General features: G+C 40.7%; 1 protein-coding gene across 1 annotated transcript in view; it reads left to right on the top strand.

The window, feature by feature from the left end:
• Positions 1–25,423, top strand: part of nfatc1 (nuclear factor of activated T cells 1) — a 35,543-nt gene extending 10,120 nt beyond the window's left edge. The window contains exons 5-10 of the mRNA XM_046059517.1: positions 2,056–2,228; positions 5,258–5,398; positions 13,439–13,494; positions 16,097–16,229; positions 18,776–19,402; positions 25,308–25,423. Of these exons, the coding sequence (XP_045915473.1) occupies positions 2,056–2,228; positions 5,258–5,398; positions 13,439–13,494; positions 16,097–16,229; positions 18,776–19,402; positions 25,308–25,408 (1,231 nt within the window). The 3' untranslated portion in view covers positions 25,409–25,423. The remainder of the gene's footprint in view (positions 1–2,055; positions 2,229–5,257; positions 5,399–13,438; positions 13,495–16,096; positions 16,230–18,775; positions 19,403–25,307) is intronic.
• The last annotated feature ends 2,376 nt before the right edge of the window (positions 25,424–27,799 follow it).

The following is a 27,799-nucleotide window of genomic DNA, read 5'->3' as shown; positions in this document are numbered from 1 at the left end:
AACTGTGTCTTTTCTTTCTTTCTCCCCTCTTAGCTTCATGGCTACATGGAGAGCGAGCCTCTGACCCTGCAGCTGTTCATTGGCACAGCTGACGACAGGCTACTGAGGCCCCACGCCTTCTACCAGGTCCACCGTATCACTGGGAAGACAGTGTCCACCCCGAGCCATGAGGCCCTGCACAACAACACCAAGGTTCTGGAGATCCCACTGCTGCCAGAGAACAACATGCGGGCCATGTGAGTATCAAGGGCTGTACCCCACCAGGGAGTTTTGATTTGGCCATTTGTAGGTTAAAACATGTTCACATACAGTAACTCAAAACAAAGGGTCAAATCAGGTGAAAATAATTTTTTTTAGCATCTACAGTTTTAACTTGGACGTCAAGTCTTTATTCATTCAAGACTTGCCAATAATTTTAGATGTGTGGGCTGGATGTAACTTTTTAGACATTTAGAGCTATAGTCAAGTCTTTTTACATAGCAAGTCTCAAGTCACAACTCAGTAACAGACTTAACTGGCTTGAGAATTGACACTAACTTCCTGAAAAAAGTTAAAAATAATTCTAGATATCAGCTTTAAGGAGTTTACTTTAACTGAGGTAACATTCTGGTCCTCTGCAAGGGGAAATAGGATTCCTCTTGGGCTAATTAAACCATATTAAAACATGTTAGATTACTGCTTTTCTTTAAAAAAAGCTAACAATCTGGAGATATGAAGTTTGCTCCCGATGTACAGTTTTCTGTGTGTCTGATTTTTGTGTATATGCGTTACGCAAGTGTTGCCCTCTGTACACAGATGGGTGGCTTTCCCATTTTATAAGCCTCAGAGATCAGATTACTGGGGAAGCTCTGTGCGGCTAACAGGGACCAGAGTTTCTGTCTGAGCTGCAGGCAGTAGCAGCCTGCTAGCATCAGCACTTTCTCTGCGTTTTAATGGATGTAACACATAAGCTCCCCTTATACAACGACTTCACCTCAGGATATGGTTTCTCTTTCCTCACAGAGGACACACCTCAGAGTACTTACAGAGCAGGCCAGGGATTTGTGGGAGATTTATTCATCTTGGCATGTACACCAGTATGACATCTTAATGTTTTAATATGTGGTATAGAATACAGGCATTATTATATTTCTGAAATAGTTACTCATGATGATTTAGGAGAACTTAAATTAAATCATTAATCAACACCAGTTCAAATGTTTTTAGCTAATATGAATGCCACAAATGGCGTTGGTCAACTTGGTATGACTCCAATTAACTCTTAAGTAATTAATTTAAAGAAATACTGGCCCTCTTCTTGGTATCGTGCTTTCTTTCTAAATTTTTTTCTCAGGCACTGAACAGACGCCTTTCGGACTCAGCTTGTCTGCGTAGGCGGAGAGCTCAACAGCTGGGGTCCTTAGCATCAACACCTGATTACTTTGCCAGTGAAGCAGACCCTGGTGTCTGGCGAGAAGAATGTTAGGGAGTGTTCAAATGTGTATAAAAGTTGACATTAACTAGGCTTTGAGGAATGCGGCATCAAGTAGCATGGAGATGGAAATGCCAGAAACCATTTGGAGAGGCTCAAGGTATTTAAATATGACAAAGTTAGATGAGTGCGGAGCAGACAGAGGGGAGTGGGGAAAAGGAGGAGGGGCTTTTATTAAGTGTCCGATGAAGACTTTGACACTGTAAAAATATCTTTACAGCCAATTCTCGGTTGTAAGATTTGTGGAAGGAGGAATACAGTATTTTAGCATCTCTTGTGGATCGTAACAAACATGTAATGAATGTTCCCAGCCATTTGTGTCTGTAGAGTTTAAACGTAACCCAAGAGTGGATGCATTGAAGCTCTGTTGGGGGTTTGTGGTGTTAATCTTCTGCTGACATGGCTGCAGCCTCTTTCAGGACTGTGTTGATGGAGTCCAGAGTGAAAATCACTTTTGATTTAGCTACAATGTTGTATAATAAACAGTCTGATTAACTGTTAAGAGTATATAGCGTTAATGCAAATGATGATTTGTCTTGTGGACAGACTCAAACTCAAACTGTCTTGTGTCTCCACAAACACAGGATCGACTGCGCAGGGATCTTGAAGCTGCGTAATTCGGACATTGAGCTGAGAAAGGGGGAGACTGACATTGGACGCAAGAACACACGTGTGCGGATGGTTTTCCGGGTTCACATCAACCAGTCCACGGGGAGAACGGTGTCCTTGCAGGCTTCATCCAACCCCATTGAGTGCTGTAAGTCTTCTCACAGAGATGCTCACAAGTCTTTGAGCTAGAGTCCAAGTCAAGTCTCAAGTCTCTGAGCAAGAGTCCAAGTCAAGTCATTAACGTGATGGCAGCCAGTGGGACGTAAATAATTACATTTATCGACCACCACAAATTTGGCAAGTAAACAAACGCTCATTCATCTTTTCATAATGAACGACAGTCGGAGTTAACCTCTCTTAGGTCATAGCTGAAGCAAGAAGCAAGCTAACGTTAGATGGCCAATCCTGAGCTAAACATGTTTACTCACCACAGGTTATTAACCTATTTGCGTTCAGCCAAAGTTTATGATGAATGGCGGAGCAGCTGCCGGTGATTGTTGTCCTCTCTCACGTGCGGCCGCGCGCAGCAGATGCTACGTGTTACGTAGGCAGGTTATAGGTAACGGAGGGAGGGAATAACGGCAAGCTCATCAGACGTTTCGTAAGAGTAAACATTGTTCATGAGTCCCGCACCTCGAGTCCGAGTCGAGTCTTGAGTCTTTGAGGACGAGTCTCAAGTCGAGTCTGAAGTCACTGTGTGTGTGACTTAAGTCGCACTCGAGTCCCCATCTCTGTCTTCTCATATTGTTTTTCCTTAAAAATATCAAGCCTGAACTCCTCAGTCCCCTAAGGCCTCTTGAATAGCGTGTAAATGGTTAAATTAGTCACCATATTGGCTACCAACATGGTGGTCCAGACCCCTCTTATGGGTCAGGAGATATATTTTTGGGGTTGCAGGATCAGTGGGATACAAAAAAGGTAAAATAAAACACATTCTGCTACACAAAACTCCATTAATTTGTTTGAGTTATTTTTCCCTCATCTTTTTTTCGCCAGGCTATTGGATGGACATTCACTTTGGTGATCTCCTGCCTTTTCATGCAGCACCATCATCAAGTCAAAATTTGTCCAGTTCTTGTATTTATGACCCAAATATCTGAAAAATTCATTCCCATTCAGCCTCCGCTGTACTTTGGGTTAGTGTTGCAGTACTCGAGACCGGTCTTGGTCTTAAGACTGGTTAAGACCACTTTTTGATGGTCTTGGTCTTGTCTCAGACTCTACTGCATTTGCACTCGGTCTTGTCTCGTTCTTGGACATTCAGGACTCGGGATTTTTGTTCAACACCAGTCAAGACCATAACTTTGGAAATATCAATAAATTGCTTTTGCATTGTCTGATTTGTTAACATCCTTACTTTGATTGGAAGTAAAACATATTGCTTCAAATGCAACCAATAACCCTAATTAACGGCTGTCACCCCTCCCTGCGATGCTTATGTTGATTTCAGCTCTTAGTGTTTGTATGTGGATGTTTTAATGGGAATGTGGATCTTTCACATCAATTTGTGAAGTACCTGTGATCTCGTTCCACATTTTATTGTGTGCCATGCAATGCAGGCACCTGGTCTTGGTCTTGACTCGGTCTCGGTTTGGGCGGTCTTAACTACAACACTACTTTGGGTTTAGTCCTAATTAGCAAATGTTAGCAACACACTAAACTAAGATGGTGAACATGATAAATCTTATAAAGCTAAAGATAAAGCTTGGTAGCAGCCTTGTCATTGTGAACATGTTAGCATGCTGACATTAGCATTTACCTTGAAGCATTACTGTAGACTCTTAGACTCTAAGTGTTGCTGTAAAATAGTGGATAGCTTTACTATTTCAGGCCTCTATATATCTACTCAAATCAGACAATCTATGGTTAGAAGGGGGAAAAAACACTATATAGGCAAATGACACATGTGACAATGGGTGGTTGCTCTTTTTAAAAGATCACGAGACAAAATGTTTGGGAACCACTCGATTAATCATTTAGTCAGCAGGTAGAAACTTTGCTAATAGATTAACCCTTAAAGTAATTTGTCACTCAAAAATGTAAGAGTCACTGGTTCAAACTTTTCAATCTGAGAATTTGCTGCTTTTCTGTGTTCTTTTGTCATTGTAAAATAAATATTGTTGGGTTAGAGGATTTGGTGTTTTGATGACTCACTAAATCAAAAGATAAGATTTACTCATAAAGATAGCAATCATTTGACTCAGCCCTGTAACTAGAGCTATTGCAGAACTTGTGCATGCGGTTGTGATCTATGTTTTAATTTGACAGTGTGTAAAGCCTATGTAGGCCTTGCTCGATAAACTCTATTGACTCTCTGCATTGCACGGGAGTTGACCTTTCACTGGACCGGGAGAAACTCAGGCAGATCAACCACTTCATGTGGTTCTGGCAATGAGAGCTGCCATAGAGATTAAGTCTTATGAGGTAAATGAAAGACAGTAGTTAAACCATGATCTCAGCCCCTTGAAATAGAGCATTGTTAGTTTCTGAACGACTGCCACAAAGCAATTGTTTTGACCAAAATTCACTTTGTGTGTGAGTGAGGCAGAAACGACAGACAGACAGAGGGAGAGAAACAGAGAGATGTGGGAAAGATTGATGGTTTCCAGAAAAAGAGAATTAGAGTTTTATCAAAATCAGAGAGCAGAAGCATCGAGTTACAAAAAGATGGTCCTCATGTGAGAAAACTATTCAGGTTTTATTGAACCTCTATTTATGTATCCCGGTCAATCACTATAAAATTACACATTTCTTTCACAAGAGAGAGCTGGCCAAGACATCATGGTTACATTTAGACAGAAAATGTTTGTAAATATTTCACGGCAAGTCGTATATAATTTTAGAAAAACTAAAAGCAAGCAGGCAATCAGAAGCCAAATGGTAAGAGAGAGGACTTAAAAAGATGAGGAAAGGAAATATACTCTCAAATTAAATATTTGAGACAAAACATCCACCATAATTTGAGGAAAACACAAGTAAACACAACATGGAGCCTCTGCCTACATACTGGCAAAGAGGCAGCTTAACTCTAACATGAAGAGGTTTACAGCTTGACCAGCAGCTCTGTGAAAACTGTCTAGGTAGTGATTCAGCCTCCGTCTGGATGCTCAGGTCTGCATGGGGAGTGGGTGTGTATTAGCTGAACGATGAGGCTGGTTTCTTTTCTCCCTCCCACAGCCCAGAGATCGGCCCAGGAGCTGCCGTTGGTGGATAAGCAGAGTTTGGAGACGTGTCCCGCCCCCGGAGGGGAGAGGATGTTCATCGACGGACACAACTTCCAGCACGACTCCAAGGTGGTGTTTGTGGAAAAGGCTCAAGGTAAAAAAGGAGGAGTCCTGGAGCACGGTGTTGTCTCAGTGCAGCTGTGTGTGTATATATGTATGTGTGTGTGCGTCTCTCTACGGTGTTGGAGAAACCCCAGGACTACCTCCCTCCTCTCCCCCTGCCGTCAAAATATCCTCCATCCTGCCAGAGTGCCACATGTGGTGCACATTAATGCACTGTATTTTTAACCCAGCAGATTTACATTTGCAGAAGTTTCCATTGCCTGTTCAGCAGAGGAATGGATCACAAATGCAGCATGTGTTGTGTGTGTGTGTTTAGGTGTGTGTGTGTGTGTGTGTGTGTGTGTGTGTGTGTGTGTGTGTGTGTGTGTGTGAGATTGAGGGTGGGTGGCTAGCTGTGCACATGGTGTGGATGCATGCACTTTTGTGTGCCATGCCTCAGTATTTGTTTCTCCTTTTCTTACTTTAAGCCATTTTGGTTTGGAGGAAGAGGGGACTGCTCCCAGATGTTGATACGAAGAGGTTTACAAACAGCAATTTCCTTGATTAGCTTTAGCAAAGCAACGTGAGGTACAGTTTGGGCCAAGGCTGAGCAATGTAAACACGTGTGATCCTATCAGCCCGGTGACTCATTCAAAAAAAGAGAGAAGCCTTTTCTTTGTTCCACCTGTGAAAGAAGGAATTCAAAGCTGCACCCCCAGCTCTGTACAATGGAGAAGTGAGATTGTTTATCAAAACAAGAAGTGATTAAATGAACATAACCCTTTGATTAACCCTGATCTCTTCCTGAGAGGAGGCAAGATCAGAGTTTGAGTTGAGTTGATCAGGCAGAGCTGCTCTGGAGACAACAATAATGTCACTAGTTGGCGCATCACTTCGCTACTCAGTTACAGGATACATGAGCAAAGTAAAATAGTTTCTCAAATAAGTACAAAGGGATTAAGATATTTTAAAATATTCAAAATGAATGTCCATACATTAGTAATCTCCAGTAAATGAAAGTAAAGAAAGTGTATCCGTAGAATTCATCTTAACATACGGTAAATAAATGTCACATTCATGCCTCTCTTAATCTGATATGCTCTTAATTCAAAACGTCTGAAAAAAAATCCTATAATATTAATAATTTAAACTCCATACGCTGAGGAAGACCATGAGATGCTATGAAAGTGACAGAAAAAACTAATAAGTGGACTTGAAGTTAAGATTCCTTTTTGTCAAACTGCTTTTTTCCAAGGTCAAGAATAAACTTTTACACTTAATTATTGGATCCTCTCACACCAATTGCCTATTTTACAAGACTCAAAGCCCATCCCTGCTTCCCTGAGCTCTACCCCATAAAATTTAACCCAACCAACGAGTTCACTTCTGCCTCCAGGACAAATTTAACTAAAAGACAAGGAATCAGGCAACTTGTTTTGTAGCATCAAAGATGTGACCAGAAACACAACTTAACACGCTTGTTTGGGTCAGTAGCTGCTCTGGTTCCGTTTGAGCTCTTAATCCGGCTGTCTTTAGGGCCATGTGCAGGCTCTGGACTGGTGTTAATGGGTGTGCTCCCTTGTTTTTGATGAGGGTTTCCCCGTGTCTGGCACCAGCATCAGATTCCTGGGCAATCCTACCATGGAAACACCCTTAAGCCAGGCTTCCACAACACTGCCCTCCCTCTGTTTCCCTCCATCCTTCCACCTCTCTATCCAAGCTGCCTCTGTGCCACCAGCTCTCAGTTCATTAACTCTCTGAGTTGTGGGCTCCCTATGGATCATACTGGGTCTTCTTTACAGCTGCTCTCTGTATAAATAGATAGGCAAATAGATACACTAGACAAATAGAGACTTCATTATTCTCTAGAGTGAAATGTTGTTACATTGTTGTTAATGTTGTTACATTATTTTGCATATTTTAAACACAGGCAACTCATCTCTGCTCTTACATCCTCAAGCAGAACTAATAGAATTTTGATATTCAATGTGCTTTTATTGTTATTTTACTCATGCTCAAAGCAGAGCTCTGAGAAACAGTTTAACGATCAAACTCATAAATCCAAAGTGGTGGATTGTGTTGCCATAAGGAGCTTAAGCATTTAATTTGGGCGATTTTCCTGCAAATTTTCCAATAAAGCACTCTCACAAAATACCGTTCACAAAGCTGCGGTAACAGAACATGTGGGCATTGACATGTTGTGTATGTTGCTTGCATCCCATGCTCAAAAGCATGTGTGTGTGTGTCAGTTTCCCATGTCATTGCAGGCAGGATGCTGCCTGCAAGAGGCTGCCAACAAACTAAAAGTTTCATTTGTTTTGGTTTTTGTTTTAGTGTCCGTTGGATCTAAATGATGTTTCCACTCCACTGACAAATGAAATTCTGGGGAAACGACACATTATATGTGTTTTATTTGTGTTTCAGAGAAAGAGACAGTAACTGTAAGGGCTCATACAATATGTCCAGTTTCATATCCATGTTTTTGAGTGTGTGGTTGTTGCTACCCATGACTCATGCAAAAGGAAATCCCATGTTTTCCCCATAGAGAGACACACTCTGTCACCTGCTAGTCAATGGGAGCACAACATCTGAAAACAGTAACTGCATATCAGCTTTGCTCTATCACACCCTCCTGCCCCTCCTGTCTCCCGCCTCAGTGCCGCCTCAGTAGAAAAAAAACAAGATAGCATCAGTTCAGTTGTCACTCCTGGTTACAGCCAATCAGTCATGAGAGATTACTCTATGGCCTCGGCGCTGTAGACATCAGCCTGTAATCTAAACCTGACTGAATCTCACCTTGCTTTCATTTGCCCCGGCCTGCCCAGAAGATTCTGTCTTTGATAAGTTCCAGTCACTCCATTTGGGAAATTAGGCCCTACCATCCTTTATTCACCTCTGTTTTTTTTAGTGGTTTAATGTTCTGGGCTCTGCTGGAGAAGTTCTCAGATGTAATTTATTGTCTGTTATTTAAGGCTAAAGGTGCCAAAATCCAAATAGAAATGAAAGACAAAGTGAGGGGCAAAGATTGAACACAGGGCAGGAACTGTGAAGAAAAAAATTATTGGTTTTAAATAAGTTTTATTTAAAACCAGTTACTCGGTAAAAACTTAATAGTTATATACTGAATGTTTTCAACATTGCAACAATACATTTATCAGCTAATCTAATGGGATTTTGATAGTTTGTTCTGAAAAAGTAGGAGAGTTATATATTTACCTGAAAATTTCAAAATCACCAAATTTAGACATGGTTTTCATTGTACAGTGAAGATGCAACTCTGTAATGATACTTTGTAAAGTTTACTTTACTTGAATAAAAGTACCAATACCACATTGTAAAAATACTCCATTACAAGTAAAAGTCCTGCATTGAAAATGCTACATAAAGTAGAAAGTATGTAAGTATAATCAGGAAAATGTTTTAAATTATTAAAACTTTATTTATATTATATTATTATATATTTTCCTTAAGATTATTGTAACTCATGCATTAAAGTAATTTTACATTATCTGGCCATTGTATAAAGCGTATGGATATGTTTTGTGTATCTCCTTGTACTTTCTTTTTGGTCATTTTTACGTCTTTTTTACTTTTCATAATGTGTGGTTTTCTGCTCAGTGTTTCCCCACCATGATTGATGATAGCTTAATTTGAGTGAGAGATCCTGAAGGAAATCCTTGCAGAGGAGAAACCCTCTAGTGAAAAGAGCACTTTCACATCTGGCCTGTTGCACTCGACAGCTGCCTGGTCTGCTGCAATCCGTATCACTGTGAATAAGCATTTCCCTGATCCATCAAAGTCCTCAGCTGCGGGGTAACTGTGTTTTTGTTGACCCATCTTCCTCACCTTTCTATCTTTCTTTGAGCTGTTGAATTGGAGCTTCAAACTGGTAGAGACCTGAACTAGCTTTCCATGTCTGACTGGAACACACCGACAGTTTTGTCTGATTGTTCTTGGCCAGAGCCGCTGTACAATGAGAGGCCCTGGAAATTGAACTGTGAGAGGATTATCATGCTACAAGGCTGCCAGATGGTGTCTGGAATTACCTGCAGAAAATTACAGATAATCATCCTCCTTAAAGCTCATGAGAACTGTGAGCAAGTTGACAGTAATGTAACAGTGGAGGGAATGAGGCTGATTTTAACATGGACTCTGTGCTAGCTCGGTTGGCTTTGCTAGCTTTGAGCAGTGGTTTTGTTTGGAAGGAGTGTTGGTCAACAGGCTTTGGTTTCATTGCATTCATAGAACAATGACTTCCACTTGAAGCCGTTCAGTGGTTTGGCTGCCTCTGCCACTTCTGAGAACAATGGCTGTTTTCATAAACAAATCAATTACAGCCACATAAACAGCAGGGATTATGTTTTCATAAATTATAGTGTATGATTCATAAAAATCACAGGCCTGTTTGAGAAACTCCAGAGAGTGAGTTCTTGATGAAAGCGCTGATGTTTTGCGGTGACAGGCGCCACTGTAGCTGCAAGTATCACTGTTGAAGAGTGCATGTCAATATCTCCCCCTCTGCTGATGCCATTTATCAGCCCGGAGCTCGGCTCAGTCGCCACCCCTTCCACACCGCAGCAGCTTGCGTGCAACTTCCAAAATCCACGTGTTTTCAGGGCAGCAGGAAGGAAGAAGTTTCAGTCATCAGTCAGAGGACAAGGGACCTCTTTCAGTATGCCACATGGGCCGGGGTAGAGCATGTGTTTATATTTACTGTACGTTATGAGGGCTTGGGCACATGCCACCCCGCTGTTTCACTCTGGGCACCAAAGTTTCACTCCACCCAGCCCCAATTAAGGAGCACAAGGCACTGTTTGATTCCCTTTATAAACCCAACATGACAAATAACTGTATTGTATATTGTTTGATCCCCCTCGGCTGCCATGATTCTGTACAGCACACCACTGCTGTCATTGACTGCTCTGTGTTATGTCTGTTCTGAGAAAGTAATGATTTGTATAGACCATTGCTAACGAAATGTGAATTGTAAGACTTCTGTGAGGCTGGGACGCAGCCAAGGCGAGTGGAGCTTGGGCGTTGTGAGAGTTGGAGAGGGGTACTGGGTTTATATGGTCCGGGTGGTTTTGGGGGAGCGGTTTAGGCAGAGTTGTTTAATTTAGATAATATTGGATATTATCCAGCACAGTGGGCTGGGGAGTTAGAAACCATATTGTGCTTGCTGAAACTTGGTAGGAGGGGAACTGGAGAGTAACTGTTGCTGAAGTTTTTCATTGGATCGGTGCAGGCGTTGTGCAGATGTTGCTCTACAACTCTGGAACATTCTGTGGTTATCAATTACATTCTGTGGTTATCAATTATCTGGTACACTCTTTTCAAACAAAGGCATCCCACGCATTTAACTTTTCAAAGCTCTTGAGAAGTTTCCTGGCAGTAGGTGGGCACAGAAAACAAAGTGCTAAATTGAATTTTTCTATCTCTGCATTGATGTGAAAAATGATGAGCGTGTGAGTCAGAGAGCGAGAGAGAAGGAAAAGCAGACAGCCAGAAACAGAGACGTAGAGGGAGATCTGAAAAACATATTTACCTCCTGTGGATTGACATCGGCTGCAAAGGCTTCCCTTCTGGAGAGGTTCCCAAAGTGAAGAGAGGCAGCGAGAAACAGAGCAGGAGAGGGGGAGAAACACAGAGGCAGACTGGCTGATTGAAGTTTTAGTCAAACAAACAATTTTTAGAGACAAAACTGCTTTCATGGAGGATGGAATATTCTCATTGGTTGAATGAAAATTTTGTTTTCTTGCTAACTGGTCACATTTTGCTCTGAACTCCTTTGACAAGATGTTTGAGTCAGAATAGAATATAATAAATTATTATAATGTTTTCAAGAAGTAAGAAGAGCCATTGCTGCCTTGCTGACATGTGATAGATTATATATGCCATTATAACATAAAACTAAAAAATCCACTGTACACCACCAGAGAACCGTTCTGACGAGGATGCTGGACAACTTCCTGTATGACAAACTGTTTCCCTTTTCATTTCTATTGTTTACACATAGGCTTCCTGCAACACGGTTTTCAAATGATATGTTTGATTTGTAGTACAACACATAGGTGTGTGTAAGTTCTTGCGTGCCAGATGTCTGCACCTTGCTGTGCACCAGTCACAATTGTTCCTGTGGTGTCCAGAAAATGCAGTAGGCCTACTTTTGTTTTACTTCATGTCCACATTTTGTTACTATTTGTGAATTTTTTGTAGGTTTAAGGCTGCAGAATTTGTTTTCTGTCGCCATGAATCCATTGTTACATGTATTTGTAAGAAGAGGGAAAATAGTCTGGTAGTCTGGTGGCTTAGTGGTCTACGTCACAAATCTCAACTAGAAGCTTTTTGGCTAAAAAAACCCACTAAATATAATTTAGAAAAATAGACTGTGATATGCTACAGTAGTACTACCTTCTTTTGCTCTGTTCACTCTCTCTTTATTGCTAAATTGCTGTCCAGATGAGACGCAGAAGTGACATTAGGTTCTGTTTTTCTGTTCACGCAGTACTTGCCTATTACTAATTTCTAATTCTAACACAACGGCAGACCTTTTCTACAACCTTGTGGAGCTGATGTCATCTTTTGAAGCTGCAGTCTCTGGGTGCACTTTGAAATACTCAGTCTAGCGTATCAGGCTCACATAGGTCTGCAGAGAATCTTGCCAAAAATGTAATTATTAAGACCATTCCCCAAATTCCACAAACAAATTTGAATGTATTTTCAAAAGAAATGGTTGAGACAGACTCTTAATTGTTATGAGTGAGCCTCTCCTTTACTTGTCTCTACCATTGATTATTGCGTACTGTTAGCTGACTTTAACTCAGCTCCTTTCCAAAAAGAATTTATGCACAAATCTCAGAGATTTGACTCCAGAACTCTTCATTAAGCGGCCACTCTCATTTAGGTGATGCACATGATATTACTTTTTCCTGGAGAGCAGCAGCTAAAACTCCAGTCCAGGAGTGTGCCAGACAGGGAGAGAAAGTAAAAAAGAAGTGAGATCAAAATAGATCACAGAGAGGTAAACAGGCTTCCAGTGTCCTCTCAGACATAATAGAAACTGTCAGTGCCAAGTTACACCTCCTCCATCTCTGCCACCTCACAACTCCTACACAAACGAGCGCTACTCCATCCATCTGTACCGGGCTGTCTCTTCAATTCAAACTCTCCACTTATCAAACTGCAGACAGCCTGGTGAGTAACATAGCACATATCTCAGTTAATTTTCTTCAAGAATATTTGGCCACAGCTGACCTTTTTTTCTTTAAACTGCAGTTTCCTTTTCACGTAAAAGTCATTTTCACAGCCATTGAATGTCTTTTTAGGGCCTTGTTAATGAGCCAGGGGTCTAAAGAAACTGCAATGGTTTCCTTCTGTGTCTAATAAATTTGTAAAAATATAGATTTAATCACACCTCATTGGGCAGAATGACAAATCAAACTTTTTTTAGCAGGTCTGTGTTTTCCAACAGCTCGTATGATGCATCGTTTTATTGCCTGATGGGAAAACCTCTTTATTGTGGCAACTTTAAGGAGAAAAAAACACATTACCAGAAAAAGAGCAAATTCAAATCCCATTTAACAATCATTATATGGGGAGAGCAGAAAGGTTCCTATGAGAACATAAGAAATAAGAAGTTTGAAAGTTGAGGCGAGTTGTCGTTTTCCAGTCATTGTGTATTAATGAGCCAACCAGCTGCTCGAGCATGTTGGGATTCCACACAGCGATGAAGTCAAGGTTTCTCTCATCCACCAAAGATTTCGCTCATCTCTTTGGTATGACTGGTTTTTTTTTAGTATTGCATCAGATTTCTCTCTCTCTGTCTGTATCTGTGTCTCTCTCTCACTCTCTCGTCTCTTTTTGTCTCAGGTCTGTTAGACTGTGGATATGAGCTCATGAGTAGTGGGTCAGACAGCATGACGTGTGCGATACCCTCAGCTCTCTGTAGCTGTTTTATATATCACTGATGTAACAGATAATAATAACAACACTCATTCCATTTCTTCATTTCTGTTGGGAGCCAAGTAGGTGGTTTGCTTTTCGATTTGTCATTAAAAAAACTCTGTTTCTCTCTGTTTTGTTTTTCTTTTAGATGGTCACCACCTCTGGGAGACTGAGGCCAAGGTTGATAGAGACGCCTCAAAGCCTGTAAGTAATACATGTGACACTGTTATCGTGACATCTCAGTTCTGGATTAAAGCACTCAGGATACAGCAGCTGTTCTCAAGCATTTAACAGAACTAAGCACAACTGTTTTAGCTAAATCAAATGAGCTGAGAGTGAATGAAGCTCCACAGCTTTCAGTTGATTAATTTCTGAATCACAAATCTAGATTTACAACACATCAGCATTTTATTCAGCTCTTTACTTTAAAGGGCCATTTCACCATAAATGCAAAACAAACACACAAAACAATATATTATGTTGTTTGCCTCTAATGGTAACCAAACATTATATACATATATTTTGGTTTTATTTGCCTTTAGTATGAGACATCTTGATATTTACCGAACAGACGTGAAAGAGGTTTTAATCTTCTCATCTAACCCTCTTCCCAAATTGTCGAACTATTTCTATAAACCATGCATTCCTAACACAATTAACATGAACATGGGATGCACACACAGTGCTCTACACAAGCATATTAAGGATACACACACTCACAGAAGAGTAACTGGAATATGACTGTTGATTTTCTTGGCCTCGAGGCAGCATCCCTCGGGGGGGGGACAGCAGTGTTGTGTTTGAAACGTGTGGAAAAGGTTTTCAAAAGTTCAACCTTCAACCTGTGGGAGTTTGTACTTGGCTGTGTGTCCTGTCTTGGCCTGTGACAAAGAGAGAGCGAGAGAGAGATGTAGTGGTGGGAGTCTGGGAGATAGACGAGGGGATTAGAGGGTGTCTATATGTGAGGCGCTGCACCTGCTCCCAGTGTCTTCCCATTGCAAAACATACTTTCCCTTTCTCTCATGAACACACACATACGGTAACTGCTGGGACACATCTGTCTGCTTGAATAGACAAAGGTTTCCTTCCCTCCCTCTCCTCCTCCCTCCTTGGCTCCCTCCCTTTTCAGCCCAGTCTGCTGGATTAGTCCCATTTTAAACACTGACGCTGCCTTGGCCAGGTTTAACCTCTGCTGTTGCACCATAAACGCAGACCAAACCACAAATTCAGAATACCTCACTGCCTCCGTCACCTGCATAGACTGACCTTCCCCAAGAGGGAGGTAGACCTGGGAGAAGAGGGAACATTTTGGTTTGATTTTAAGAATTATTTGCAATTAGATACATCAGATTACTCATATAAAGTTAGATAAATGGTCTTGAAGCGCTCACTTGAGGAGTCCAAAAATGCTCCTTCATGCTCAATTTGGTGCATTTTTCTCCTCCCCACCACATGAGAGAAATCACTTTTGTCAGATAAAAAACAAATCAGTGATAGTTTTCATGCTTTTTACATAAATTGAAGGTCCATTCAGTCCTCAGTGGGTTGAATTGACACATGTGCATATAAAACTTTCACTCCTGGATGGTTTTGGATTCAAAATGAAGTCTCTTTTTTTGTGAATATGTGTAAATTAACATGTTGGACAGCAGCAGCACAAGTGAAATGCTGCCAATATTCCTGTTCAACCTGGACACAATTACAGGTTACACGTTTTTATCAGCTTATTGGTGGTGGTGAATAAGAGAAGTTAGAAATCCTCATCTGGCTTCACTTTACGATTGCAGTGATTTAATATAATGTGTGTCAGCTCTCACCTGTACATGTCAGAGCCAGCCGTCCTCCGAAGCACAGTTTTGTAGACAGATGACTTCCTTCCTGGCTACTGAGCAGCACCTCCAACACACTCAAACCTGTAAATTCACACATGCATGCACAGAAACACACACATATGGGGCTGATATGGCCACAGGCTGAACTCAGGAACGTGGTCGCTCCTGGCTTTCACTTTCTCCTCAGACAGCAGGAAGCTAAGATGGGGAAATAAACTATCTGGAAAATTCCCTGTGCAAACAACCATGGCTCTTGATAACCATACTTCATGGTCTCTCTGTTGCTCTCTCGTTAGGGTTTACAACCAGATTTGCAGATTTTATCAACTGCCCCCAACACACTTAACTTCAGGGTATGGAAAAAGAAATAAAAACATTTGACAAAAAACAATGAATACATAATGTTTCTCCATGTTAAACCACATACATCTCAAGAGTTAATGTGCATTTGTTGTTCATTTTTGGCAAACTCTGTCAGTCTGTGCTCCTGACTTGCAGTTCCTGTAATGCACCAATTTATGAATTCATTAATCTATGAATGAGTATGAGTAATGAATAAAGCATTCTCCTCTACAATGATTGCTGAAGTAGCTCAGTTTCACCTTTTTGGTCTGGCTTATTTTTTATTTACAGTGTAGTATCTTTATATATGAAAGTGCCTTTCTCTCCAAAGTAAACAACAAAAATTGGCTCCCTTTTTTTCATTGACATTTGCACCCAGCCTTTATTATATTTAAGATAAGATAAAACATAACACTTTATTGATCCCAAGGAACAAATTAGGTGTTACAGACCAGATAAAGATAAAGAAAAAAGAAAAGAAAAAACAGAGAAGAGCAGAGCAAATTTAAAAAAAGGAGAACTGTATAAGATTAAAGCTAACTACAGATACATATATAAGTAAGTTGAGTGAAGTATACAGTAAGTAGGAAAAAAAAAACTCACAACAAGTTGTTCAATCTTATTTGTTGCAGAATTCAATACTTGTTGAAATCCCTCCCTATCGGAACCAAAGACTCTCCACTCCGGTCCATGTGAACTTCTACGTCTGCAACGGCAAGAGGAAAAGAAGCCAGTACCAGCGCTTCACCTATGTCCCTGCCAGTGGTAACTTTTTCCTCCTCTTACACATGAATTATTCGCTTGTGTCGGAGTTTTGACGGAACAATAATTGTATGGCCTTGGAATGAATTTTGCATTTAGTGATGTGAGTTAGATGTTGAAGCATGAAGCTGCTTCTTATGTCTTCTAAGCTAACTGCTGTTTGATGAAATTGTACAATTCAAACAAGACATTTTTAACCACCCCTCATTGTGATGTCACAACTGGAAAGAAAAAACATTTAATTCAGTACTTCACTAATTCAGGATCCACAACTGGTTAGAAATTGTTAGTAGTTAGTAAGGGAGGGGTTGTGGTGTCAGCAATCCTGTCAGCCAATCACTGTAGTGGATACTGAATTATGCTATACCAACCGGTCTCTTTATGAGGCTGACATGTGGTGAAAAATATATCATCATATAAAATAAATTTAATACAAATTTGCCACCAAACTAGGAAAATCCCCCCTTATTACCTCTAAACCCTCAGCACATCTCTGCTTATTCTGCCTGTCTTTTACTTTCCTGCCATCACCGCAGCACTTCACCACTCTCAGTCTGCTCTTTGCCTTTCATATCCCAGACTAATTAGAAACATTTTAGCCAGCACATCTGAAGACGAGAACAGTTTGTTTTCCCCTTTGTCTGGTGGTTGGCTAGGGAGGAACAAAGCAATGCTATTATTCCTTCATTGTAAAATCTATAAAATCTGTTCTTTTCCATACCTGTAGCTACAGTGACTGGACACACAAGAGCGGGGATGGGGGCATGGGAAAGGCATGTTATTTGAATAGAGAACCTATTGCCAAGCTAAATATAAACACTGACCCACCAACTGAAATGCAAAAAAATGCCGCTAATTGAGCTCTGGGCTTGGAGTGAAAATCCAGTGGGTGGTTCAAAGCTGTGATTCAAATGAACTGGCCCAGCCCTGTAACGTGGGCGATGGAGTGCCCCGCTGTGAAAGTGGAGCATTGTCCTCGGGATGCAGAGAGTGTAGGGGAGGGGAGAGACTAGAGGACAGCTAGTCTGGTCAGTGTCTCCTAAAGGGTGAGAGTCTTTAAAGGCAACAAGCCAGCTGAGTGAACAGTATCAAGACCTTCCAGATAATGAGAAAGTCAAGAAAAGTTTCAAACAAGTGAATGAAAAGACAGGTGGAAAAACTATGAAAGGCTAAATTTTTCAATAATGAGATGTAAATGGGTTTTAGCTTTTACTACTTTTTAAAATCACGCCACTCAAACATTTTGTTTTTTAGCACGAGCAGGTGTTACAACAGCTCGTACAAAAACAAGAGATTTATTTTGGAACATACAGTAACACACACGGCTGACTTTCACACTCCGGAAACCCAGGGGCAGGCTCTCTTTTGTGGCAAGACAAACATTTGCACTTCTTCTGCTCCTTTCTCTGCCTGTGCATCTGCCTATCCTCCACAGGCAGACAGACACACTTCCTCCAAATGGGCCCAAAATAGGGGTGCGTGTGCTATTTTAGTGCTGTGGTTGGTGTAACCATCTCATTGCAGTTCCTCCTTTACAGTTGTTGACAGTGGAGGCTTCAGTAAGGTATGATACATCCTAGTTGCACTCTTTTTTAAGTCTAATTAGCCTCATTTATCCTGGCATGTTTGATTAAATCTATATTTTTCAAGAGCTTTCCCTCAGCAAGCGGAATCACAAAAAACAAAAAGATGCAGGTAAACAATCAACAATGCGCATCAGTAAAATATGAGAATAAGAATCGCAGAAGGAAGAATGAAGTAATTTACTACTTCAGCTTCAATTTCAAGCACATGCTTCATATAATAATCTAAAACAGCTTCAGCACAAAGAAAATAAGGAATCAATCCAGTTAGTGATGCGGTGATGTAGCTCAGGGTTTGCTTGTAACTGGACTGAAACGCTTGTTGTATAAGATCGATGTCGTGTCAGGAGCTGATTGACGGCCCACATTTTAAAATTCGGTGTCCAACATGCTTTGCACTGGAATCTGGACAAGTGGCCAAGATGCCGACGACTGAGAACAAGTCCTGCCTCATTTGAACTCAGCATCGGTTCTCGCTCGTACAACAACCACAATCCTCAAACCCCCTGAAGCCTCCATTTTGTCCTTTTCTGCCACATCTTGTGTTAAATAGCAGCTTTCACTAAACTTTTGTTTCTCTGTCTCAATGAGTAAGCATTAATTTATTTTAAATTGCAAAACCCTGCTGAGTATGAAGCTGCTGTTACAGCAACATATTTCATATCGCACATTTAGTGGATATTAGCACCAGAGCACGGATCCAAAGAAAACAGACATTTTATTATAGAAGCAGCTGGATGTTTCTCGTGTTGATGAGTCATCCCTTTTTTCCGGCTTTTTTTCTGTTTTTTGTGAATATTTTCAGCAGGGTGGGAGAGCTCAGGCCCAGACACAGAGTCTCATTGATGAGCGAGTTTGTTTGGCAGCGGGTATCCTAGCCACAAACCCACTCACTCACTCACTCACACTTGCAGGAAGGTTGGAATATGTGTTTACTCATTTAGCTTTTCCCTCCTCTTCTGTCAGTTCCAACAATAAAGACAGAGCCACATGACGACTATGACGCCCCTCTGGTGTGCAGCCAGCGTGGTCCCGGCCTGTCCTTGCACCCAAAGCCATACTTCCCCCCTCAGGTCATGACCCCGATGATGACCTCTGACCTCAGGCCGTGTGTGGTGGGTGGGGCTTACTCTGTCAGCCAGCAAAGGTTGGCAGCCAAACCGTCCTCGCTGCCTTCACCGTCCTCTCCGAGCACCAGCCCTAAACTGCATGACCTGTCACCGCCGCCGTTCTCCAAGTGCCTCTCTTCCGGTCCAGCAGTCCAGCACCCGGGCCAACAGTCCCCAGTCCCACACGTCTCTATCATCCAGGAGACGCCAGGGCGCTACCAGCCGCCTAGTCTCTACCCACCCAGCAGCTCCTCCTCCTCTCCAACCTCGCAGCCCTCCACCCCAACTGACAGCCCTTTCTCTCCGTCCCAGTGCATGACACCAGCCCAGCCGGTCAGCAGCAGCACCAGTCCAGGAGCTCAGCAGCACCCCACAGTGCCAGAGAGCGGGCGGGGCTCCATTCAGGAGGATGGTAGCCCCCCGACGCTGACTGTCAGCATCAAACAAGAACCACAGGAGCTGGACCAGATCTACCTTGATGATGGTGAGTGAAAAGGTTTTTATTAGTGCACACAATTATGCTTAACTGTCTCATCCAGTGCATGTAAAAAATTATAAAGCTGAAAACTCATCCAACCCCTGTAATTAACAAAAAGAGGTTTTTATCAACCTCCAGCATATAATTATTGTAAAATATCTGCAGGACCTGATAGGATTTTTGATCTATATCATATGACTCACTGATCACTTCGCCAGGAGCTGAAACATTTGGCCTTTAAAAACTCTTTTGTTTTGGAGCAAAGTTCCTCACTCATTGTCATTTAAAAGAATAGTTTAAGAGTTTAGGAAAACGCATATTTGCTTTGTTGTTGAGAGTTAAAAGAAGATTGATACCACTCTCATGTCAGTACAGTAAATATGAAGCAGCTGGTTAGCTTAGTTTAGCATAAAGACTGGAAAAGGAGTGACATAGCTAGCCTGGCTCTGTCAAAAGGTAAGAAAATCTACCTACCAGCAACTCTAAAGCTCACTAATTAACACATTATATCTAGTTTGTTTCATCAAAAACGACACATGCTGGGGGGTTGCACTATTTATCTTGAGAAATCGAATTAGCACATATTCCAAAATGTTACGTTAAGTCAAACTATTTTGGACAAACAACACGTTATACCAACAATGGTATTGTTGTTTTTGTATTTATTGTTTTAAATATATAAAAGATAGTTAACCTCTTCAGTCGGTGTTTCTGTTGGGTAGCATGTTAACTAGCCTTTGTGAAACCATGATGTTAATGCTGTTTGTGTTAGTTACAGGCCACTGTTGTAGTTAATGACTCTGTGCCTAAGGGTTTATCACTACTTTACTTAAAAAGAGATGATCAATACATCTGCACTTTTGAAATATCTCTTTACAAATTCTCTCACATTTGTGGTACTTTTTTCCAGTCAGCTTTCTTCGTCATCTAGCTTCTGAGATAATTAGATCAAAGAAGCCTGCCTGGTGGTCTAGTATTGGATATACTGTATACAGCTTTAAACCCTGAATGAGACAAGCCTGCCTAAAGCTCGCTGATATAATAAATGTTGTTTTTTGTGAGCCCCTTTATTTATCTCGGCGAGAGCAGGGTTTTAGGAGCACAAACTTTATGATCTCACTGCTCTGGCCCTCTGTGCTCACCACTGTGGTTCAGGGGCCGTGTGCTCTGCGCTGCGGTGATTTGAAATAAATTGGATAAATGATCTTCCTCGGGGGTTAGAAGAAACAGTCCCCGGCTGTGTGCAAGTCCTGTGGAGAAAAGGAGTGCAGTAGATGAAGAAACACTAACCAGCAGTTATCAGAGGACAGAGCAGCGGGGCTTTGATCCGTCACCAGAGCCCCTGCTGAACCGACTGGCTGAGCTTCCTGATGATGGAGAGTGATACGCTGTTGTTGGGCCACAGACTGTAGGACTCAGACTGTTCCCATGCCACTTCCTCTGAACAGTCTGGGTAAATACATTAACACTTGTTAGCCCTGTCTGCGTGGATATTTGGCTGTCTAGAACTAAAGATCTGTGAAATGCTTTCACTGGTGCCACCACTGCTCGTGTCTCTCTGGGATTTTTGTTTCAAACTAGGTGTAGTTAATGTAAAAAATGTAAAGTTTTAACGTATGCCGCCATAACCATAATAGATATTTTTGAGGAGCTGGGCCCACAATTACACTTGTTTTCATTGGCAAATTGACGTAAATTTTACTAAGCATTCCAAACTTAAAGTGGCTTCTCACTTCATTAAAAACCTTTGGCTGAGTTTGATACAACTCTTTGCTTTATGGCCTTGCTCAGGTGCTGTGTTACTGTAATTTCATGTCTGCCATGTTCGTTAAAACTCCAACTACAACCTCTGAGACTTTTAGGTAGCTGAGACACTGACTGCCATTAGAAGTATTCATTGAAATAGGATGGTTGTGTGTTTGTGGGCTGTAATTTTGTAATTTTGGGTGGTGATGGATAAGACTATGCCTTTGGTTCAATCCCCCACTGTGACCCATCCACCATTGTGTCCCTGAGCAAGACACTTGGCCCCTAGTTGCTCCAGAGGCGTGTGACCTCTGAAATGTATAGCAATTGTAAGTCGCTTTGGATAAAAGCGTCAGATATATGTAATGTCAGATAAATGTAATGTAAATAATGGTCTGTACATTATTGCCAGGAGTCAAGATTAATCATTGGCATTTATTTATTTAATGTAGTGCAATTTAATTAAATTACACAACAATTTGATGCAAATGATTTAAGTGAACAATGAAATGCATGAATGTTTAACCACTTATGCTGTCAAGTTGCCACAGTAAATTTCACTTGTAAAATAATACAGTCAGGTGTTTTTGATCTCTCACCGAAATGTGTTGTTACCCTTTTGTCTGTAATCAGAGCTAATATAATCTTTCTGTTAGTCAGCCCTCTCTCATTCATCAGGATCCCTCTATTAAAATTAAAACCAGTCCACTGAGAAGTTACAAAAATGTATCATGGAAAGTCTAAATAGAGTTGTCTGGCCCCAAGCTAGTATCTATAGGCTGCAGGGTACACAGTCTAACTCCACCGCTGCTGAGGGAGATGGAGGCTGGCCATGCTGCCATAAAACTTGCTGACTGGAGAGGTTTGCATGCGCCCCTTTGGCTCAGAGAGAGTCTGGTAGAGGTGGCCAAAGCCATACGTTATACTGCACAGTAGTGTGCCTAAGACTTTTGTCAGCGGTGAGGTAACATGAGCAAAACATGCATTTTGAAGTCAGATCTGAGCCAAATAGCATTACGAGATGTTTTTTTATGGTGTGCTGTGGCCTTGTTAGATGCCAGAACAGTACAATTGATGACCAGAGAGTTTTGATGATCATAGGAAAAGTATTTGAGAGTGACGAATACCTGACTGAAGACTCTAATTTTATATAATACAACTCACTTGCTTTCTGAAATTATTTGCAGCCGTACATTACAAAAAGAAGCAATGCTAAATAAATAAATAGCATCTTCAAGAAAAACGTATATGATTGGGTTGCCACATATTCATCAACATTAACATCTGCTATGTATTACTTCTTGCCAGTTACAGTTATAGATGCATTTCTAAATGCAACAAGTGACCAGAAAAGAAAAAAAACACCAGTATGATGTAATGCAATGCAACAGCTCTCCAATTAAAAACAACCTTATTTAAAAAGATTTTTGTAGAGACCGCTTTCCTTTAATGTACTACTTTAGGTGTTGGTGTGCTGTCTCAGTTTGTAGGTTTTGAGACCAAACTTTGTGGTGATGTTGTACTGGACTGAATTAAAGGTCATAGAAAGGTGTTTTGTCCACCTGATTTGAATAAATGGAGGGCAACAACAAAAACTAAAGCCAGTGACAAAAGAGTTGGTTTTTATTTCTTTTATTTGTTAGTTTGTTTTACAGAGAAAATAAAGATAGATACTGTTAGGGAGAAGCAATGCAGCCTTTTAAAACAACTGAACACGTAGTGTGTGTGTGCATGCATATACAAGTATGAGTGTATTTATTCTTTTGGACTGTGTATGCAAGATATATACTGTAGGTGCGAGAGTGTGTATGTACACAGTTTGTAGGTGTGTATGTGTGTGACAATGTCAACCACACAAAGGTCATTTATTAAAATACTGTTTTACTGTACTTGTGAGGGTTTTTTTCTGGTTGCTCAGCGTATGAAAGAACATTGTCATGATATTTTGCTAAAGTCTTCTCCATTTCTATTATTCTATATTCTTAAGTCCTTCAAAATGCTATTGGCCAGACATTTTCTTTTTAAATAATACCTGGTTTCAAAAAGAAAATTGGCAGAATCTGTGGTGAACTACAGAACCGCTCTGTGGGACTGACTTGCAGTAACCCAGTAGGAGCCTCATTATGTGGGCCAAGAACATCTCGTGGCTTGTGGCCTGGACTTGACGTGGCAGTAAAAGGGGGGACGGGTAGAGAATTGTGGTGTTTTCTCCCCCCCTCCAGCCTTTCTTTCTCATTGTCTCGGCTCTATTCCCTCATCTGATTATTCACAACGTTAAAAGAACGTTGAATATCTCACCGACTGATCGGTTCCTCTACAGTGTTGTGTTTTAACAGACAGGATCATGTTGACGCGTTTCAGCCCTTAATGAGGCAAACAGTGCTGGGTTGCTGAGTTCCTCATTTGTCTGGGCTTTCCTGGTTAGAGAGCTGGCCTCTATCAGTCAACTCCAGCTACTGTGGACTTCTAAACGACAGGAAACCAGTTATGGGATTGCCTCATATCAAACCTCACCTTCCTTCCGCTTGAATAACTGTAAAGTTTGAGACCAATTAATTAACATTGCAGTCCCTTGTGTTAAATTAATAGCAATGCAGTCAGGCTAATCAAAGGTGTTTGCGGCTTTATATGTCACTATATCACATGCATGATTTAAGTAGGGACACATATTGAATGAATGACCACAAACAATGTATACACAGTTTACTGCATATTCATATTTTTCCCCATTCAGCCTGTATTGTTTCAGAAGAAACAATTATTTTTTGTATACTTTTCATTCTCTGCTGTACTTATAATATGAGGTCCAAAGTCCATTCTTGACCTTGGAAACAGCAGTTGAGAAAATAGTATCACCAAAATGTCCATGTGTAGTGGTTGTTTTTGCGCTTTCAGCCATACCACATGCTCTTCGTCAGCAGATGGAATTTGCCCGTTTGTTATTGGATGTTCACAACTTTTCTGAGCACTTTAAAGACTTTCCCGACATGTGGGCTTTAAAGCTGAGGAAATAATCTCACCACAAGGTCCATTTAGTAGCTGCTCTGGAACTTTTGATCGTATCAATCATGAATTTTTTAATCTCAGCTTTTAATCCAACATGGCCAAGAGAATAAATGAAACTTTGAACGTCTACAATTCCATGACAGCTTGGCAAACTCCATCCACTGATGTGATATGATGGAAAACACTGGAACAGTGACATGAACTGGACCTTGTGTGTTTTCTCAACGGTATTTATTCTTTCATTTTAATCTTTTTATTTTATTTTACACAAATAGTACAAGGAGTAAATCAGTAAACATAAAGCAATTGTACCAAAACTGAAGCGGTTAATGATTAAAAAGCCCAGAACTGCTTGGTGTAGAGGAATCCTGTCTGTTCACATGAACTCCATGCGAAAGTCCACAGACTCTAAGACTGTGCATGTAAACTACTGACAAGTGGATGACCTTCTAGACAAATAGTGATCCCAACAGCGACTGAACATAAAAAAAAGGAATTTTAAATAAATTGAAATGAGGTTTTCTGAATGAGAAACAGAGAACCCAGAGTTTATTATCCCATTCACTGTGTTTGCTGGCTTGTTTGAAGCATCTCTATCACTCAACTGTCTCTTGAGCAAATCAATGTGACCAGAGAACACATGACACAGATGTCACACTGGTGCTGCGCCTATTTTTAGGACTTGTTGTAAACACACTTAGAGATCAATAAATTGACTTTTTTTTTTCAATTAGATCCTCCACATCAAATGTGACAGCACAATGAAAAGTGGCCCATGGCAACGGACACATAAACAGTAAATGTTGTGGCCTCAGTGGGGCAAAAGATAAAGTTTTACTGCCTGGCCTTCCTTTGTTTTATATCAGGATTAACTACTGAATCCGACTGACTTATGTCTTTATAACTTTTCATTATCATGTGAAAACGATTCCAACACATGTGGCACATGATGATGCATGAGGAAAAAATATCTGTACGCCACAATTCATCCGTGATTTTGATAGTTACCAGACAGGTGATGACACGATGTGGAGGTCTGACAATGTCTTGATGTCCTAAATTTACAGCCAGCATCCAGGCTCCATGTGCGCGTTGATAGGTCGTTGTAATAACGTCCCCTTGAGGTTTGAACTCAAAGATTATATCCTTCCACCTCCAGATGCGCAGAAGGTCAAAGCCAGATCAAATAGAGAAGAGGAGGTCAGTCAGTTCAGTCTGGGCCGGGAAGAGCACACATGGCAGCGGAACGACACACTGTAGGAGGGTGGAGATGAGGTTAGAGTGTTTATTTCTTCTGGTTAAAATATGTCTTTTGGTAATATTGGTCATAGTCTCACATTCACATGGCTGGTGGCAGTGTGCTGTCCTGATGATGAGCTAGAAAGTTAGAAACCATCTTGCATTGCTTAGAAGACAGAAAATCTGACCATTCTAATCTTCCTGTTAACATAACAGAGTTACTACTGCTCTTGATGAAACTGAAGCTAAAGTCTGGGGAGTTCTAATTAAATCAAGTCAAGCATCATTTAGGGAGGAGATTTAATTCTCCACACTGCACTTTTATATGAATATCGAACAGATGGGTTTACCCATTTATCCATGATGTATTATGCAGCCAAAATAAAAGTGGCTTTGCATGTTTTAGCCATGGTTTTAGCTATATTACCTATAAAACCCAAATACTGCTATTTGCATAACACCCCAGGTTAGGTTGATTTCTCTATCTTTCAGGCTGCCTTTCTTTCAGTTGCAGAGACCTGATTGTTTATTTGTCAATGTATCAACTATTCATCTTAATTAATCATAGTAATTAATTAATAATTGAAGTCCCATTCTTGTTACTTTATAATGCAGCTGTAAGTGGAGATCATTTCATCAACTCCCCTTAGTGGTGCTTTAAAGGTCAGTCTCACATCCAAGAGTTGAGAGTTAAAAACAAATTGTTGTATTTGTGATGTTTGTTGTTGGAAAAATTTACTAAGAAGTCAAGTCAAAAAGCAAAAATGGATATTTTTGAATTTGTTCCTTTTTGTTTTACTGGACAGCCTACTCTTAGATGTCCCTGAATGCATCATGATTGAGTCTTTAATAAAGATCACAACAGCATTGCCACACAATATTTAACTGCAAAGGTGCAAAAGTATTCACTGCAAGTTGATTTTGACACTGTATTGGAAGTAATGTGAACCAATTGCTGCCTACAAGTTAGAAAAGCAATATGGAAACTTGGTAAATGATACATAATGTATATATTACATAATATAGTAAGTAGGATAAAGCATGCAAAACCACCAGGTTTGTCTTTTAAAGGGGTGATTTAGCATTGCACCTCCATCAGGTTGGGGACGTCATAAGAGACAGATTTGAAAAATAATTGCCTAATCGAAGCAGCAGAGGCAGCGATATTTTGACATTTAGACCCTAGTATGTGTCAAGCTCTAAAATCACCGGAGCCTATATTTCCCATAATGCAGCCAATTGCATAATTTCTCATGACCTTCTCTGGCTGGTAAAACCCTCATGTTTTTCTAACCCCCAGTTTGTTTGCAGGCTTATTAAGTCTATCCAGAGCTTGTGTGTAAAACTGGTGCAATGTCTCTTTAAAATTAACTCTTTGAACATGAATGATTTTTTTGGGCCTCTAATTAATCAAGAGGAAGTGATTTAGAGCGCCTGAATGTAAATGTTACTTATGACAAGCATCTTCCCCACTGCCAAGTTCTTCGCAAAGACATATTGTTGTGAATCTCACCCTGTCTTCATAGTCTCATAATAGGTTCAGTGTGTCCATGTGTTTCTGTGACATACTCATGCGAGATCGCTGTTGTACTGAAGCCTAGTTATCAAACCTCTCAAGAGATATTCCTGTTCTTTTATTAATAACAGTCTATCAGTAGGCTAAAACACATTAACCTCATGTCTAGACAAGTGTAACAAACCGCCTTGTAATTGTTAACTGCTTCTTTCAGAATTGACATGATTTGTTGCTGAGAACCCAATTTTTTCACCCAGATTTTTTGTTTTGTTTGAATTCCCTTTTCAATTATATGTTTTTATTTTATAATCATAACATGATTATGACACATGTATGTGTTTTGTTGTTGTTACCATGGCAGCCTCCTGTACACTTCTAAACAGCTCAAGATTTTTTTGTATAGTATTGTTGTGAGGCACGTACACACCGTCATCTTTTTCGTGATAGGAAGTGAGTTGCATTTCTGCTAGGAAGCGGCTGTGCCAGTGCTGGGTCACCGAGGGAAGGGCTGCTCTGTTGCCTGTGATGAAAATAAATGTTAAGAAAAAAAGAAAAAAAGAAAAAAAGTAATCCCATTGTGTAGAGGGGAATCTCAGGTTTCCAGTCAGTAAGAGGGAATTCCTCCGTCGGCCCGCTGGCTTAGTTTCTCGGGGCTGGCTCCAGGGGTGTTCCCCTTCCCGTTGCACATTTCTCATCCTTGTAAGAGCTGTGGAGACTATCTTCAAAGTAATAAATGAGTTCACAGATAAGACGGTAAAAGCTGATGAAAAACTAACCGTCTTAATCCCCTTTAGTAAGACAAATAAATGAGTGATTTGTCCTTTTCTGTTATCAGTACATTTATATCTATATTCTTTTCCTAGTTTAGCATCAGTCATCCTTGCTTAGTTGCTCTT

The sequence above is a fragment of the Micropterus dolomieu genome, linkage group LG09 (genome assembly GCF_021292245.1).
Source record: "Micropterus dolomieu isolate WLL.071019.BEF.003 ecotype Adirondacks linkage group LG09, ASM2129224v1, whole genome shotgun sequence".
Taxonomy (NCBI): Eukaryota; Metazoa; Chordata; class Actinopteri; order Centrarchiformes; family Centrarchidae; genus Micropterus; species Micropterus dolomieu.
Note: the sequence above shows the minus strand (reverse complement) of the source record. Positions and strands in the feature narration are given on the sequence as shown.